Source organism: Indicator indicator, chromosome 24 (genome assembly GCF_027791375.1).
Source record: "Indicator indicator isolate 239-I01 chromosome 24, UM_Iind_1.1, whole genome shotgun sequence".
NCBI classification, from domain to species: Eukaryota; Metazoa; Chordata; class Aves; order Piciformes; family Indicatoridae; genus Indicator; species Indicator indicator.
This window is the reverse complement of record NC_072033.1, coordinates 9,712,445-9,730,608: the sequence shown is the minus strand read 5'-3', so window position 1 is coordinate 9,730,608 and position 18,164 is coordinate 9,712,445. Positions and strand designations below refer to the sequence as shown.

General features: G+C 47.2%; 1 protein-coding gene across 2 annotated transcripts; it reads right to left on the bottom strand.

Moving 5' to 3' along the window:
- Positions 1-1,480: 1,480 nt before the first annotated feature.
- Positions 1,481-16,785, bottom strand: RBM38 (RNA binding motif protein 38). 2 transcript variants are annotated; one of them, XR_008489336.1, is made up of 5 exons: positions 16,588-16,785; positions 15,759-15,882; positions 15,104-15,158; positions 2,487-2,944; positions 1,481-2,359 (listed from the first exon to the last, which is right to left on the bottom strand). XR_008489336.1 is itself a non-coding variant. In XM_054391831.1 (4 exons), exons 1-4 carry the CDS (start codon positions 16,753-16,755, stop codon positions 2,644-2,646), a joined length of 648 nt encoding a protein of 215 aa, XP_054247806.1. In that variant the 5' UTR covers positions 16,756-16,785; the 3' UTR covers positions 1,481-2,643. The 2 variants fall into 2 exon arrangements, 1 of the variants encoding a protein (XP_054247806.1); XM_054391831.1 differs by having other exon boundaries at positions 1,481-2,944.
- Between the last annotated feature and the right edge of the window lie 1,379 nt (positions 16,786-18,164).

Below are 18,164 nucleotides of genomic sequence, written 5' to 3'. Positions count from 1 at the left end.
GTCATGCTTCTGCCTGGCTGTGATTTCACTGTTGGGCTTTTGTAACCAGGAAGATGGCAGGTTGGGCTCCTGTTTTGATGTGGCTTTCTCAAAATGAGCCTGAAGCAAAGCTGAACGGGATGAGGGACAGGCTCTCAGTGGTGGCATGCTGGGTGCCAGCTCAAGGAGCATGCTGCTGGTTCCTGCTGTCTGTGCCCTTGCTTCCTGACAGTTTTGCCACCTTTCAGGAAATTAATGTCAGCTAAATGGAAAACCATTGCTCTTCTCCCTTCAAAACACACTGGACATATTTTTTTCAACAAGGCCTCAGTCTTCCTGTTGACTGGGGGAGGTGCAGGTTCTTGGTGAAGACAAAAGCTGACATTCAGCAGTGCCATGCCATGCACCCCATCACCACAGGGCTGAGCACAACCCAGCAGCTCCCAGTGCTCCCTTCTGCCTCCAAAATCCTCCCCTCCCCCTCCTCCTTAGAAAGGCTCATGGCACGAAGAAAGAAGAATTGCTGAATAATCTCCAGTCCCGATAGTTCTTCAAAAGCAGGTTTCTCAGGCCAGGCTGTGCTCCCTGCCAGCGCCGTGCTGGATGCGGCACTCTGCTCCTTCTCCTTTGGCAGCCCCATCCAGAAAGTAATTACTTAAAAAGGAAATAAATGTCTCCCACATGGCTGTAAGCAAAACCCCCAGCAGGATGAACAGAGGGCCCACCAGGATCTGCATTCTTACACAGTATGAGCCAGGAAGGAAGGAGCTGTTTCCATTCATTGAGATGGGCTGTTTACTCTGAGGCCTACTGATGACATTAGACATGCCCACCATGTTCCTTTACGTTCAGCAGGGCTTTCCATCCTGCAGCACCCTCCGTCCTTAGGATAGCTTTAGGCTTCATCACTTTCAACTGCAATATACACTGCTGCAAAATGTGCAGGGAACTCACCAACCAGTCCTGTCACAACCTCTATAGAGATGATGTAGGTAACTGGGGCATGAGCAAACAGAGTAATTTCATTTACTTTTAAAAACCGATACTTTAAGTTTGTAGCTGTCAAAATCTGAACCCCAAATTTCTAAAGCAGGTTGGTTGGGGAAAAGTCAAATGCAGCCATCTCACTACCAAAAATGGGGTTGAGGGGTGTGAGCACCCTGCCAGAGCCTCGCTGTTACCCACAGCCTACCTGGGTCCTGCTGGGTTAGAGGCCCTCAGCATCCTATCCCTGAACGAAGACAAAATTCCCAATTAGTGGTGCATGGGACCTGCTGTGAGGGATGGCAGCACTTGTGCCATGCCCATGCAATGCAGTACTGGGTCAGGATGCAGGCAGAGGCTCCTGCTAGCCTTTGCACTGCACAAGACATACTCCCAGCCCACCAGGAGCCCATGCTGCTGGGTGACAGCTCAGCATAGCCAGAGGAGGTCGGTTTGAAAGTACTCCCTAGTGCACTTCAGCCAAGCAAACAGGGTACCATACAGTACTGAATAATTTTAAAAGTTAAAATAGTTTATTGCTGTTCTTTGTAGAAATGCACTTAACTTACATCATCTGTTCTCTTCCTTTATTTGGCTGTTGGATTATAGGCATATAAAAGGTCACGTTTACCCATTTGTTCAGAGACATAACACCTTTTTCTCTCTTGCTCCATTCATGATATTCTCCTAAGCTTCACTGACCAACAGCCCCAAATCTGGTTTACATAAATACTGTAAATGTCTCCATAGGTTGCAGCATTGTAACAAAAGATCTACCAAAGTAGACAAAATGTTCGGTATTCTTGGTATTTTTTGCATTTAAAAATATACCTAAATTTGAGATAATCTTAACAGAGTAACAATTACAATAAGAAAATAGTACAGTGCGTTGACTAAAGGAATATTCTGCTCTCCTTCAAGCCAATATTCCCTTTTGCATGTTGAAGTGATTCAGCAATTACTTAAGAACTTTTACCTACATACAATAATTTAGTAAAATGAGAATTAAACAAGGCAGATACTTACTACTATTCTTCTGTCTGCAATTCACAGCTCATGCGAATAAAATCGCAATAAATATTAAAAAATAGTTTTTCTTTTTTCTTTTCTTTTTTTTTTTTTTCTGTAAGGCATCTCTGAGTATTACAAAGTTTTTGTACAACCAAAAAATAAGATTGCTCTTTTCCATGTTCTCCGAGTACCTCTGTACCTCAACAGTAAAGAAGAGGATTTCAGGTTTGATGAGGAAGGAAGGGCTGATGGGGCATATGGGGGTAGGGGCAGAAAGAAGACCATGGGTGATGGAAGCAGACCACGATGTGTGCAAGAATCTGTAGTTTTCCTGTGAAACGCTTCAGTCACTTTTAGAACATCTTCAAGACAGTATCTGTCCAGACTGCAGGAAATAAAAAAAACCAAAAACAAAACAACTTACCAGAAGTCCATTTTTGTAAGCACAGTCAGACTGCAACTTGGGTTTGCCCTTAACACTATAAATAGCTCAGGTATGGATATGCACCTACATAAAAGGGATAAAGGGATGGGGTGGTTTATTTCTCCTTTTTGTTTGTTGTTGTTGTTTTGTCTCTTTCATTGTTCTGTTGTTGTTGCTTTTGTTGTCCTAGTCGTATTCTTCCGTTGTAAAAGATTGTCCTCGGTGGCGAAGGTGTGGGCAGGGCCTCACTGCATGCGGTCAGGCTGCAGCTGCTGGGGCTGGTACTGCACAAAGGCGGTGGTGGGAGCTGCTGGGTTGCTGGCGGTGATGGGCGGCTGGACTGCGCCCGTGTAGCTGTATCCCACAAAGCTGGCAGCAGGGGAGGCAGCGTAGGGGTACTGATCATAGGCAGCTGTGGTGTACTGGGAATAGGCTTGGCTGGCGGCGGTGTAGTCAATGTAGGGAGACGTGATGGACTGCACAGGGGTGGGGATCACCACGCTGGGCTGGATGATAGCTTGGGGGTAAACGTAGTGAGGTGTGAGTCTGGGGAGGCAAAAAGAGAGAGTCAGCAAGGAGTTGGGCTCCCTTCAGCCTGCATGTCCCACTCCACTCCCAAATTCATGTGCATAAGCCATAGAAACGGTGCTGCCCAGCAGTGCTGCCCTCAAGTGAGGGGTGCTGCTCCCGGTGGGGGCAATGAAAAGCAAACGCTCCTAGATCCCAAGGGTGGAAGTAGTGCAAGGTGAAGCATGGAAGGCAAGAACAGACACACACCATGGTATCCATGTCTTGTATCTTCCACTATCCAGGCTGCTGGTCTTCAAAATAACCTCCCTGGCTGGCTATGACACAGCCCTTGCCTAACTAGTTCACATCTCCCTGGCCTCCACATTCCCTGCCTGTCGCAGCAAGTGTTCATATCCTCCAGGTCCACATTTCCCCTGCACTGCCCAAACCCTGGTAAAAGCTCCTGAGAAACCATAGCCCCTGCTGGGCACCTCCCAGCACCAGGGACATCAGGTTACACCTCTGTTGTCCCATCAAGGTAGCATCCCACCAAGGATGACCACTGTCCCCAAGCACAGCTGCAGGCATTCCAGCTTGCCAGCTGTTATCAGTTACCACACATTCAAGCTTGTGTTTCCATAACACTGGGTGTCTGGGGCAATGCTACAGGGAGCTTGTTGCAAAACATGAGATATTAAATTCTGGTTTTTCCCTTCAGCAACACTCCTCAGCAGCGACCGTGCCAGCAGCTCCTGACCCAGCAGCAATGCCCACATGCTCCATGAGCTTTCACATCCAGGCTCTGTGGCCAGCCAGCCCTGGCATTTCCTCTGCCCTTTCAATCAGGTCCTAAAGCCTCAGACCATTTGCTCTTGCCCTGAGGTAGCCATGCTGCTGAGAGGAACTTAACACCACCACAGTTAATTAAAGTTTATTGACTAAAAGATCCCAGAGATGATTAATGCAGGATTGCCCGGTAATTTGCTAGAAACTCCTAATGAGGAGGGAAAAAAAAGAAAAAGCAGCAGCAAAATGAAAGTGCTGTAGTTTCCAAAGGGCCCACAAGAAGTCCACTTCAAAGAGCAACAACTGTGCAAATCTGAAGGTTTAGGCCCATCCATACGAACTGTTGTGGTCCAGACAAAATGGGCAATAACACATCAAACACAGAGTGCAAACAAGATCTACCTGCATGCCGCCTGGCTGCTCTACTGTGCACAAGCATGACAGAGTTGGGGCTTAAGAAACACAAGAGTGCAGATTATCACCAGCAAAACTCTCACCCCTGACAGATCAGTCACGTGCACCAAAAAAAAAAAAAAAATGCACACTCTGGAAAAGGTCTCTTTGGCCAGCTGCTTGCTGAATCATTTAAGGCAACAGCATGAACCAAAAGCCATCCCCTGGAGAGCTCATTCCACCCTGCCCCCAACCCCAAGCAAAAAAGAAAACCAGGGTAAAACTCTGCAGAGAGCTTATGTAGATTCAAATATTTTGGGGATTTTTGTGTGGATGTGTGACAGCACATTGTCAAACAACCACTTTTCAAAGCCTCCCACCAGCTTTTCACAAGACAAGCCTGTATGTGCCTAAACTGCTCTCTGAAGATGAGCTCAGCTGCCTGGGGAGAGGAGATCTTGCCCACTCGCCCGTCTGACCTCTGGGTTTGGAAACCCCAGCTGACTGCCCATGCTGTCCAGCAGCAGGACCCAGTGCTCTGGTGCTTCATGGCCACTTGTAGCCAGGACTGGGCACTTCTGCTGGGTGGGTCCCTGGCTGCCCTCGTTATACACAAGGTTCTGTCCTAGGTCTCAGCCACCACCTACGATATACCATGGTCCAATTGGGGCTGGTCCCTCCCATCCAGCAGCTATGGGGCTGTTTCCATTTGCTTTACAACCAGCTCTGAATGCTGCTAACCTGCTCTTCAGGCAGGAGAGAGGCTTCTCACAAACAAGTACTTGTCTGAACTGAGTTTTCTCTCATTTTCCCACTCACATATGCACTTTGGTTTTTTTACATCTTGAGGCAATTTGCATGATGAGAGAATGAGTGTTCTCCTCCCCACACCTCTCCAGCAATGATGCTGCCTCCAAAACCAAGGTCTTCAGATATAAAGAGGCCACCTCAAGAGGAACAGCAGCCACCTCTTCTAAGGATCTAGGCCTAGTCCCAACCCAGCGGTTCTCATGCTTAGGCACTGGGGGTTTATTTTGTTTCGTTTTGTGTTTAAATGATGCAGAGGTGCAACACTGCTTCCCTTGGCCTGCCAGAGTCTGGGGGAAGCTTTCACAGAATCACAGAATGCCTTTGCAGAGGTGTTCTCAGGCACTGGCCCACGTAACTCTTAGGGGTGACATGAGTTGACCCCACACACCCCTCCTGATCTACCCCTTTGTATATCTGCAGTTTGGACTACAGCCTGCATCCTGGATTGGTGATGGATTCTCTGGCTGCTTGTTGCTTCTCCCTACATGTGGCATCCCACTACTGAGCTTCCTGATACTCTGGGGCTTGATAAAAGTGCTCCACAAACACAACAAAAACCAACTGCATAATCCTCACACTCCTGACTCACTGAAAAACACACACCAGCAGGAGCTGAGGAGGAGGATGCACTTTTCCTGTACACAGGCACTCAGCCTGAACCTGCAAAACGACCAGGAGGACATTGAGAGCCTCAGAGTTATCCAGGCTGAGCATCATCCTGTGTGAGCAGCTCTACAGGTCACCCCCATGTCCCTTGCTGCCACCCAATTGCTGTTTGGAGGTGGCACACTCACGTGTGGGGCTGCTGGGGTGAGTGCACACTCCCAATTCACCCCAAACAAACTCCACATGCTGGCTTTGCCTTTACATACACAGCTCCTCCATCATGGATTCCATGGTGTGCTCCAAAGAGACAGCAAATCTGCAACATCCTGCACTATTTTTAACTCAGCAAGGAAAAATTCCAGCTCTTCAATGCTACTTTGAATAAAAAGCACCATTAGCTAGGCAGGCAATAAGAACTCCTCCACTCTGTTTCCAGAAATACATCCTGGCCCAGTGCAGACACAAGCACACATCACACACCATAGTTTACTGCACTGGGGCAAAAAAAGAAAATCACACTCAGCAACTCCAGAATCTGCTTCTATGTAAAAGAGAAAGTTCTTTTGGTCTGTGGGGTTTTAATAATTTAGCTAGAAATTTCAATTGAGATATTATGCAGTTTGAACTTCCAAATTAGGTGGACAGATAGTAACTCATCAATCAAAACAAAACACACAACCCAAGCTAAGGTCACTTTGATGACTTGCAGCTACAAACAAAACAAACCAGTGCAGTACAATGAAGTTCTCTGCTGGCTATGTTTAGCATCCACACAAAGTCTTAAAACATTTCCCCCTCCTTTCTGAAGAAGATCTTTCAGGAGAAGAAAAAAAAACCAAAACAAACCAAAAGCAGCTCTTTTGGCATCCTTTTTCTAGAAATCATCAAACTCTAATCTGAATTTCTACAGAATGAGTCACATCTGCGTTTTAGGATGCTTTTCCCTTCCTCCCTCCCTGCAGTTTGCCTCCATCCCCCACGACTGGTTCTGCCAGCCAGAAGAGAACTTCATCTAGAACACACACAATGTGATTATAAAACATCAACCAAGTGATCAGCCATGGCTACCACACAGTCATCCTGTGAACAGCAGACATAGGAGATGCTTATAGCAGTATGATTAATTGAGGGCAAAGGCCACAAAACAATCAGTGTGGTCAAACCTAAGTCTAGAGCCAATGGTGGCTGCAGGAGGGCCTCAGGAGGGCTGCTGAGGTGCAGGAGGGCAGCTGGGACCCCATGCTAACCCATGTTCCTAACTACATGGCATGATGCCACGCTGCCCCAGCAGCCAAAATTGAAAGACACAGGAACAAAAGAAATGGTTACAGAGCCATTGGCAGAGGAGATGCAGGCTTGGCTTCTGCTTGTGCTGTGCACAATATGAAGGGCAGAACAAAAGCAGCTCATTTTGTGTAGTCCTGGGTGGAGATGTTCAAATGCATCAGGTGAGTGAGGCTTGCAGCTGCCAGCACCCTCTGCTCTAGGAGGTGCTGTGTGCTGAAAGAGTGAAGTCTTTAAAACCTGCCTTCTCCTGGTTCTCCCCACCACACTGGCAGGACAGAGGTGGTTGGTGGGTATCCACAGCAAGCAGGCAGAAGGAATAAGCCAGATGATATGTCCCACACCTCCTTCCAAACAGTAAGGACGAGGAATGAGCTAACGAGGCCCCCTCCCTCAGCTGCAGCTCTGTCTGCTAGGGCTCATCTCAAAGGTGTTTTATATATTTTATTGTACCAGATTTACACCTAAAATGTGTTTTAGCTGTACTTTCTTGGTGCTCTCCCATCCTGCAGGGCTTCCTGTGCATGAGCAATGAGCAACTCCTGCAAGCCTCACAGGTTTGGGAGAACAGCAAGCAAGAGTTCCTGACCCCCTTGATCTCTGCTAGCCACAATGGGATCTGGTTTCATTGCTTCTGGAGATGTGGGAGACAGATGGAACCCTCTGCAAGGGGGACACAGAATCACAAACACTTGGGAAACAAGGAGGGGCACAGGGCTCTTGGCAGCCTCACGGAGATCAGCACACAAATGTCACCGCCACGACCAGCCTTTTATTTCTTGAAGAATAAAAGAAAACAGAGCCCTTTGTGTCTGCCAGCAAAGGCACAAATTCTGGCATTTGACCCCAGGAATTTGTCCTCCATTTCCACTAAAGCTGACCCATTAGCTGCTACAGGGACACCCACACTGCCACAATGTGTGATGGCAGGCAGTGCCGGGCTTCAGTTGGTACTGCAGAACAAGCTGAGCACAGGCACAGCTGTCCATGACAACATGAAAACTACCTCTGGTGAAGTAACACCTCCAACCACAGCTTGGGTAACAGATTTTAAAGTGTATTTTGAAGTGGGTTCTTGAGTTTAAGGGCACCAAACAGAAGCTGCCCTGAGAAGCACACCCCAGCAACACCAAGGAACACAGCAGCAATCCAGGAGCTCTACACTTGAATTAGCAGTGCTGCCACACCAGAGCTGGTGATGCACAGGTATCCTGATGTAACTCATGCCCAAGAACATCACTCCTGAAGGACACTCCCAAGCCAGCACTCACCTCATGGAGCCACTTTAAGTAAACCTGTGTGGAGTGGTGGCAGGCTTGTCAGTACATATCATATGGGCCCCAGTCACAATGACAGGCTGTAGAAACATGAGAAATTCAGATCCTGTTCTTAAATCCAGACACGATGAAGAAAGGCTACAGGCTAGAGCATGGCCAGGGCATTCCCTGCCTGTCAAGAAGGACTTTTGCTCAGGGAGAAGATTCACATAAAGCTGATTTGCCAACACTTTGGTGAAGATCAATACATACATTGTGCCTCAATCACTCCACCACCCATCATCATTCACTGACACAGGCTGGCTTTCAAACACTGACATGACAAATCTCTGAATCTTGAAACATGCCTTCTGAAGCTCATGAAAATGTTCTTTGAAATGTCAATGGCTTCTGCCTCATCAGCCAGCTTGAAATAGGACAAGGATGAACTCTTCAGCTCCATGGTACAGTATTTATCCTCACCTACTCCAATATGACACAAACACAACATAGCAAACCAACCAACACAACTTCTCCTTATCTTGTAATTAATTCACCTGTTTGACTTCTACTTGTCCTCCTCTGGCCCTCTGTACCTGTGTAAACAGGTACACCAATGGTTTCCTGTTTCCCTGTTGGGACCAAATGTCACCATACTGGTGGCAGTCACGAAGGAACAACCTGCTGCAACAGACTGTCCCAAGCTGGAATCAGTACAAGAGAAAAAGTGAGTACATTTCAGTATTCAGTGATAACCTCTGCTGGTTGCTGAGCCTACCAAAGCCATTGCTTGAGAAAGAGACATGCCAACTTAAGGGTATAAGAGCAATCCATGATTTCAATTTATTTTTGGAAGGAGAGAGAAAAATTTAAGGAACGGGAGGTACTGCAGTACCTGAGAACCTACCACAGCACAGCAATGTCCTCATTTTATAGTGTTAGCACATCTTGACCTCACAATGCAACAAACTAATGGCCCATAGCAGAGGAAGGTGGATCCCACAAAAACAAGGAAGAAGAAATGCCATCTACACCACATAGGTGGTGCAAAGGTATGTGGAAATAATAAATCAAAAAAACAAAACAGTTACAGACCAAAGATGAGTGCATCTTCTCACAAACATCTAACCCTTCTTCTCAACTCAGAGTCCAAGATTAGCATGTTGAGCTCCACCATGAGTTAGTCAAGCTCAATAACTTACAGCTTTATCCTCTGCATCTTGCTTCTCCCACATCCAAAGGAAAAAAAATACCCAAAACAAAGGCATGCTGGGCCAGACCAAAAATAGTTTTGGAAAAGTAGGCTGAAAAAAACCCCCACTCAGGTAACAGGAGATACTATCTGCCTGAAACAAGAGCCATTTGGCACCAAGGAAAAAGCCACATGGAAGTTTATCCACAGCTAGTCAGTTATCCAGAAAAGGAAAAAACCCTCCCCTTTGAAGTTATCAGCACACCCAAACCAGAAATGAACAGACAGAAGAGACAGAAAATGCAATGACAGGAGATCAAGTCCCTTTGCATCAATGTGAGAAACCCCAGAGGATGGTAGATTCACCCTGTCCACACAGGAGGAAAACCAGAGGTCCTTAGTTAAAGGAATTCTGCCTTTAACTAAGCTTTCCGATTTTCTTCTGTAATTTTGAGAAAACCAAAGGCAGAAACATCTCTGAAATCTTCTCAAGTACCTGATAAGTGTTGGCATAACATATATTAAACCAACTACTTTCAACAGGTCCATTTTTTAACAGACTTTCTTTACACATGATCCCTTTCACTGACTTTTAATTTAAACCATCCACATGTTTGATTTATCAAAAACTCTTTTTTGGATAGATGAAGCATTTTGAAGTAGAATGCTTTAGCTACAGCAGAAGCAATGAAATATCTATTTTTGATTAAAGATTACACTGAAAAAAAATCAAGCAATTTCTCAGACAAGAAATAAATTCCATTTTAAGAGTTTCAGTGATCACTGCTACCAGTTGTGTCTGAACTGTTCTAGAGTGTCTATGTCATCTCCTCCACACCATTCTGCAAGCTGGAATCACGGGGAGGGGATTGTAAGCCTGCCCCTGGCATGGCTTTCCCAGCCTCCACTGCTTTGGCCAAGAACAGAGGCAGCAGCCACTCAGCTATGACAGAGGGGAGCTGAAATGGTCAAACCTGTCAAGAGGGAAATTGCAGAGGACAACACGATCCTGTTTACAGGATTTAGAGACCAAGAAATAGAAGACTCAGTTTTAACTCTGAAGTCCACAACTTTTCATCTTTTGTGATCATAGAGTATACTTAGCTCTGGCATGCAGCTGGCTCCCATCTGTGAGGAACAAGTTCTTCATGTAAGTCATATTTAGAAGTGACCCAATGTCCTTGCTACCAAATTATCAGCACAACTGTCTAGTTCCTTCACTGATGTTCTCAGCTTGGAGGCAGGCTGGCCAGAGCTGCATTTATCATCTGAATTACTGGGCATGTGTTTAATACTCCAGAATTAAGGCCCCCTATGTCAACAGCTGCCCAAAGGAAAGATGAGACCAAGTAGGAGCTGGACTGCTCTGAAAATTCAGATGCATGCATGAATCTGCAACACTGCCAGTACAAGGCACCAGCCAGATCAGAACAGAACATTGCATCTGCCACTCCCCAGCTTCTGCAACACATGGAATAGAATTAGGTCTGTGCTGCTGCTGAGGCTGCTCTTCTGCTGGTGAGGATGAAGAGCAAATCCACCAAACATGATAGAATCACTTTGAGAAGACAGCACAACCCAAATCAAGTGCAATAAAGACAAAGCTAGAGTCAGCTCAATTTGGCTCTCCATCACATCCAGGCCTGTGCCCTGACTGCACTAGAATGGCACATGGCACCCATCACCTGTCCCTTGCAAAATGTCTGCTGCTGCCTTGAGCTTGGCACACCATTTAAGTAGTCAAGTGTAAAGGTCAATATATTGGATCATGCTCTCCTTTGTATTGTTCTGTGGGCCTATACTCCTGCAGGACAGGAGCAAACCATGCCCAAATGTAAAACAAACTGCATACTGAGCCCTCACATCTGGCACCAGCATTTGTTACCTTGAAGAAGATGTTCAAGAAAATTCATAAGGCTATCTAATTTATCTGTAAATACATGGCTACTCTTAAAAAAAAAAAAGAAAAAAAGAAAAAAAAAGCTCTGACTGGCAGGCATTTAGTCTCAATAGCAGTAGCCACAGCAGCTGAAGCAATTTGGAAAATGGATTTGAATGTTTCTTAGGAAATCTCACCCCCCAAACCTTTCATGTTATTGGCACACAATCAGCAACAGGTGCTGGGTACATCATCCCCAGGGAGCGCCTCATGAGCAGGTTGGGGTCCTGCTGCCAGCCAGTGTTTTGGTGCTAGTGCACCAAAGTTGGAAGTTGGAGCACAGGGAATACCAGCTGAGAGCAACTGAGCAGAGCAAGGCCAGAGCGTGCTGGTTTATAAAGCATAACCACAGAAAAGATGAAAGTTTTTTCCTTTTATTTTTAACCCAATAGAGAAGTTTTAAGGGTAAACAGCTGCACAAGGGAGGGTGGGCTGACACCAAGAGGGCCTTTCTTCACATCCTAACTCCAACAAGATCAATACATGACATTTCAATTCAGGTAAGTTTAACTTTCTGATGCTGTCTGAGACCAAACGTGGACCAGAGTCCAGGGGTCAAGGATATGCAGTGAGGTCTCTGGAGCAGTATCTAACACACAGATACAGAAAGAGCTAGATCCTGCTGCAAGAGACAGCTGTATGTTTCCAAGAGCTCAGTCCCTTACGCAGTCACTGGTAGATCTCCCACACAGATAGCTCCTTTGCTGAGGCACAGCCACAAGAACGCATCTGCCAGACGCTGCTCAAGTCCAGAGCAGCAAGCATTGCTAAGAGGAGAAGTACCTGGGAATCCCTGTTTCCTGCACAGGCTCAAGCATGTCTCAGGCACTGGAGTCACAGAGAAGAGGACTAAGAGAGGGGCACCAAGCAGCTCTGCTACATCACCATGTACTATTTCTGGTCAAGCGGTCTACACAGTTGCTCCTATCGGCTTCCAAGAAGTTTCATATGTTTCTTAGAATTTCTTAAAAGGCACATTGCCACAGGAAGAGAGCTCCAAAGCTCTCTCCCTTCTCTGATTGTGTGAGCACAGGCTCTGTGCTGGCTGCAGGGACATGCTGTGGCATCATCAGCTGCCTCTCAGCAAAGCAGCCTGTAAGCTCCAGGCTAAGCCCTCAGGCCTAATGCTGCTTCCCTAAACTCAGAAGCCAGATCTCTGAGTCACCCTGACACAGATGCATCCTTTGCCTTGCACTACTGTTAAGATCTCAGGTTATGACACTCTCGAGACTACTTTTCAAACCAGGATTTACTACCGACTCCGTGCTGTCTGCTGTGTGAGTGCCTCCCCTGCCAGGACAGCAGGAGGAAGGAGAAAGGCTCTTCATGGTTTCTCTTTCTGTTCCGCACACCCCAGGCAGTATTTACAGCTGCATTTGGGTGCCTGGGGCTGGGGGGAAGCCTTCAGTTTATAAATAGACCTTTCTGATGTTTGGGTAATTTTCATAGTTTCCATTCATTTCAGCTTTCACCAAAACCTGCATTTTGTGGCTTGACAGCTGGAACATGACTGGCTGATCTTCTCTTATTTAACTGCCTAGCAGTTAATGGGATGCTCATTTATGCCAGGTTCAGCTTGCACACCTAGAACCCCATGTCCCAGAACAATGGTCTCTTGGAAACCACATGCCAACCCCTTGTGGCAAACACTTGCAGAGACAGGGACTACAGGAGGGAGAACCAGGCAACATCTTGCACCATAGGCAAAGCAGACAAGCCACCGAGCTTCACTTGGGGAAGGCCAGGATGCACCTCACACTGTGCAGAGTAAATGGACAACAGCAATTTGATAAAGCTTTCAAAGGCAGACAGACCTTGATAAACTTCTTGTCTATCCTCATCCCACAAAAGGCCAAGGAAGTTGTGGGTTCAAAGGAATGTAAGAGTAGAGCTTGGTAGGCTCTTAATTTTGTTGGTCCACCGATGAGACAAAAGAGGCAACTGGCACCCAATCTCTGTTGATTGACTGAGCACCTGATGCTTTGCTCAGAAGCAAGAGAGCAACCCCAGTCATGGTGTTCAGGTAAATGGCTCCCTATTTTGTCAAGTCTACATTTCTAGGACTCTGCTGCAGCAATGACTGAGTGCAACAAAACTGTTTACTGATACTTGCAAATAATGATATATAACCCTCTCCCTCCAACCCTCCAGTTCTCCTGGTTCCTGTCTCTTGGCAACTGATAAATAATTTATAGTGCTCTCTGCTGTATGTGCTAACTGCAGCTCTGCTGGTTTAATGATGAAACTAATGCCTAAGAACTGGAACAGTAACTGTCTAGATCACAAGGAACATACAGTTAGTTGATACTCCTGTATGTAAAACCAAAAGCAAACTGTTCAAAAAGAGAAATTAGGTTTTTCAGAGCTGCAGGGCTGCAGCTGCTAGGTAGGAAGAACAGCATATTATCTTCAAGAGGAACAGGCACACACCATTGCTCCTGCCAGCACCAGGAGTTTAACATGCTTCACCATTTTGCTTTTTTCTGTTAGAATGCATTGTTAGAATGCACTTTAACAGGCTGTCAACTTCTGCTGTGCATTGCTGTGCAATATGAAAAACCTCTGGTCTCCACATCTTGACAGTGCTGCTGCTGCCTACTTTGGGTACTAAGGCAGTTACTGCAGCTCCTATGCAAAGACAGCTATTGAAATGCAGCATCCTGTCTGTGTAACTAGTGGGACTCTTGCACAAAAAAAAAAAAAAAAAAAAAGACTCTTAATTTCATGACAGATGTACTTTGGGTCTTTCCAGCAGAGCCATAATAACTAAGGAAAACTGCCATGTTTGAACCGTACACAGCACTCATACACTGGGTATGCACTATTGTGGCAACATAGACTCTTATATCCATAAACTCACTGGAATGAGATTACCCAGGCAGCTGGCAACTGCAGCCATGAGGACAGAGGAGTGAAAGTTTCTGTTTTGTTATTAGCAGATTTTTTTCTTTTAAAAAAAACAAACCAAACCCAAGCACAAAAAAAAAAAACCCACAAGCAGAGAGTAGGAAAGGGCTGAAGGGCTTCTGTTGACAAAGGCCAAAATCCCATCTATTTATATGAGAGTCACACAAAAACCACAACAGAGCAGTACTCAAAAGCTTTAAAAAAAAAATTAAAATGCACCTACTTTCTTAATGCTCTCAGAAAATAATAATAAACCCCCCCTATCAATATTCACTTTCTGAAATGGTGTAAAAAAAGAACTGCATCAATCATTAAACAGTTAAATGAAGGCAGTATGACAGTCACTATTGTTCTCATGAAGCACACTTGTCTTTTGCCGAGCAGCTGCCAGATCCTATTAGATGTATAAAAAGAGGACTTTTCTAACCGAGTAGGGATGGTATAAGCTATTGAAAACAGCAGACAAAAGCCCACTTTTGCAGCCTATTCAAGCCTTGTATAACATCTGTCCAAAATCAATTTTTGACCTAATGTTACTTTCATTAAGTAACAGACTTTGGTTCCAATGCAATTTGTTTTCTAGGATAAAACTGTACTCTAAGCATTACTACGTGGGAAATGGCGCAGAGGAAGCACAAGATCTTACTTAAGATACATGAGAACAGAATTTGCTTAATTGCTTTGACACCTTAAGTATTACAATAGAGAAACTATTTTCCATGTATTTCAATGCTTGTGAATTCTTGAAGTTGGCAAAGCAGCAAGCACTGTACTGGTTTTATTATGACTAAGACTTACTGAAGATAAAGGAGGATCTTTGGGAATTACATTAAAGCTGACAAATGCAGAGAACTTCTGAAATCTTCATCAGAAATAAAGCACTCCCAACATTAACAACAGCTGTTAAAACTGTCCACTCTTGACAGATAAGTTTTTGGGTTTTTTTCCACACATTTTAAATAATGACGAAGTTCATTCATTAATTTATTTCAAACAGACTGTTAAGAAACATTTCCACTTACCCAAAGGGTCTCTGAATGAAGGCTGGATGGAGCTGCTGCACACCTATGGTAAAACCTGAAAAAATATCAGGAAAAAAGAAATATTAATGAATAGCATGCATTGTACCATTCCACTCACATCATACAGGCACATTTACACCTCAGACCACACATACATAAATTTTATCTACTATGTGTGCAAGCAAATTCAGAGCCCCACATAGAAGTAACCAGTTTCAATGTGTGTGTGATAAACACAAGGACCAGATGGGAATTCAGACTGGAAAACGGTGTGAGAGTGCTGTTATGGAACAGTGAGATATAATGCTTTATTTTACACACTGGGTCCTGTGGTCATTACACCAAAGGATGGAATGATGAAACAGATCTGTCAATACTGATGCAACAAACGTGATAACAAAAACAGATTAGCCATGGAAGAAAACAGCTTTGACTCAGTTATATGAGCTTAGATGCACAACACTAGTGTATCTGGGACAAGCAAGAAAGTATGGAAGAGAGGCAACTGGACTATACAGTATCCTCAGTCAACAATCAGAATTATGAGTGATGAGCACACATCATCAGATCAGATGATTCCAGCCTGAGCAACTTGTTTCCTTGTCTTGCAAGTTATTCTAATAGAGAGAGAGACGAGATCTCCTGGATGCCTCACCAGTTTGAATACTCCTTGGTTTTGCTCCCAAATATGCCAGGTTGACGTTTGCTTTCCTGCCATCAATGATGGGGTTGGGGTCTTTGCATGCTCTTTCAGCTGCAGCTCTGTCTGCCATGGTCACCTGAAATTAAGCACGGTCTTGTTTATAGCAACAGCACTTTATAAAAACACTCCAGCAACAGGCACTAAGTAGAGTTTATTTATTGTTCTATTTCGGATCGGGAGCTAAACTCCTCTAAGCAGCGAGATGGGAAGGGCTCCCGGGGACTTGACAGAAAAGAGGGCTCCCCCCTCGCACAGTTACTCTGTTGGGCTGTCGCCAGTTGTTTTCCCGTGCTTTTCCACCTCCTCCCTTGTGCTGTTGGAAGAAGTTGGTGGAACCAGACCGAGGACTCCCGGAGCAGCGGCATTTGAGGGGGCTAGCAGCTGCCGATTACGGTGCTGAGCGAGGGCTCGGCTCGCCGCTATGAAGCCCGCAGAGAAACAAGGCGACGGGACCGGGGGAAGGTGCTGAAACGAACGGCACGACCACAGCGGGTACAGAGGGCGTCCCCACAAAGAGGGACCTTCCTCCCTGGTCCCCTACCCCAGCTTTTGTCCTGGTCGAGCCACCTCGCTCCCGGCCGTACTGGGCACACCCTCCCCGACCCCATCGCAGCGACGGGACGAGCGGCAGCACCGAGCTACTCCGGAGCGGGTCTGGCGGCCCGGGGGCTCCGCTGCCAGCCCCCATCCCCGGGGCGTGGCGGAGGGCGCAGCACCGCTGCCCGGCCCTTCGGAAAGTGGAGCGGGACGGAGGGGCGCAGACCCGAGGAGCGACACTTACAAAGCCATATCCCCGGGATTTGCCGGTCTGCCGGTCGGTGATCACCACGGCCTCCTCGATGTCCCCGAAGACCTCGAAGTACTTCCTGAGGGAGGAGTCGGTGGTGTGGTAGGGCAACCCCCCGACGAAGATCTTGGTGAAGGTGGTGTCCTTCTGCACGGTGTGCATGGTGCCGGGCGCGGCCGGGCACAGCCGGCATCCACCCCGCGCCGCCGGCTACGAGAAGAAACACCCCCACACCACCCCTCCGAGCCCCCGCGGCGGCCGAAGGGAGCGGGGCAGCAGCTGGCTGCCGGGGGCCTACAGCCGGCTCATGGCCGCGCTTTGTCCCGGGAGCGCGGGCGGCACCGTGCCCTCCCGCCGGTGCCGGTGAGTAGCGGCCGCCCGCTGCTGCCGCCGCCTTTGTAGGGCCGCGCCCGCCCCGCCCCGTTCCGCCCCGCTCCGCGCAGGGGTGCTCGGGGCGCGTAGTCCGGTACCGCGGCCCTGAAGGCGGGCGGCCCTGCCGAGGGATCGCCGACACCAGCGGCCAGTGCCCTTGCAGCGGTAGAGCTGCCCCCGACCCAGGCGTGGAGCTGCCTCGCTCCACAGGGAGGGGCCCGGCGGGCCGTGTCGTCCATGCACACAGAACACCCTGCGGGTATTGGGACCCCCGCCGGGCCCTGCGGACCCCCGGGGTGCCCTGAGGGCTCCCCCTCAGTCCGAGCCTTTCCCAGACTACAAGTTCCGGCGGCTCCCGGCGACACCGAGGGGTACAGGTGGGAGGTGAAGGCGAGGTGACTGCTCCCGCGGGAGCCCGCCAAAGAAAACCGCCTCGAAAGAGTTTGTTTTTTCTTTTTTTTTTTTTTCGCGACTCCTTCCCTCTTTTCTATTGCACAATAATATCAACTGCAAGTGTTTAATCCCTGGCAGGTTGGGACACAAGAACAAAGCCATTTAGCAGTTTGCCAGCCCTTGTGGCACGCTGGTGGCAAAGGCATGTTAGGAAGCCAGGAGGAAGGGATGGTCTGGAACCAAGGCACCAAGGAGGAAGAGCCAGGGGTTTAAACACTGGACAGAGGTCCAAAAGTACCCTTCCTAAGCAGATTACTGCTTCTCCACTGGACTCATGGACAACATCTATCTGTGCAGCCTGCCTCTGTGGGGCAGGGATACATTATTCCAGTTTCCACTGACGGTAAGCAATGGTGTTCCCCTCAACCGCCCTCCTTTTGCATTTTGTTCCCTCTAAGGATGGGCAGCTCATACAAGGGAAGTTATGAAATACTAGTGCCTGTGACCTGACCTGCAGTTTTCAGTTCTGACCCAGGAAAGCTGTGATTCAAATCTGGCAGTATCGTTACTGTACTGCTGCCCTGTATTCAATTCACATTCCCCCTCCATTTATAACTGCAGGAAAACAAAAAGCTGAAAAGCTGCTTGGTGCCTCACAACTCAACCTTGGAGGCCACTTTAATGGTGGAGTGCTTGCAATGCTTTAATTCCTCCCCTCCAATACTGATCAGAGTCTGGGGCATGGGAGGAGGTCCTAGGTATCATTTATCATTCACAGTTTCCATCACCCAGGTATTCATCAGAAC

Bases quoted from the DNA above. Each gene is read 5' to 3' on its own strand.
- RBM38 (XM_054391831.1), bottom strand. From the start codon at position 16,755: ATGCACACCGTGCAGAAGGACACCACCTTCACCAAGATCTTCGTCGGG. The intron at 15,159-15,758 runs GTGAGGCATCCA...ATATTTTTTCAG, and splicing joins ACCAAGGAGTATTCAAACTG to GTTTTACCATAGGTGTGCAG. The intron at 2,945-15,103 runs GTAAGTGGAAAT...TTGCCTCCCCAG, and splicing joins TTCATTCAGAGACCCTTTGG to ACTCACACCTCACTACGTTT.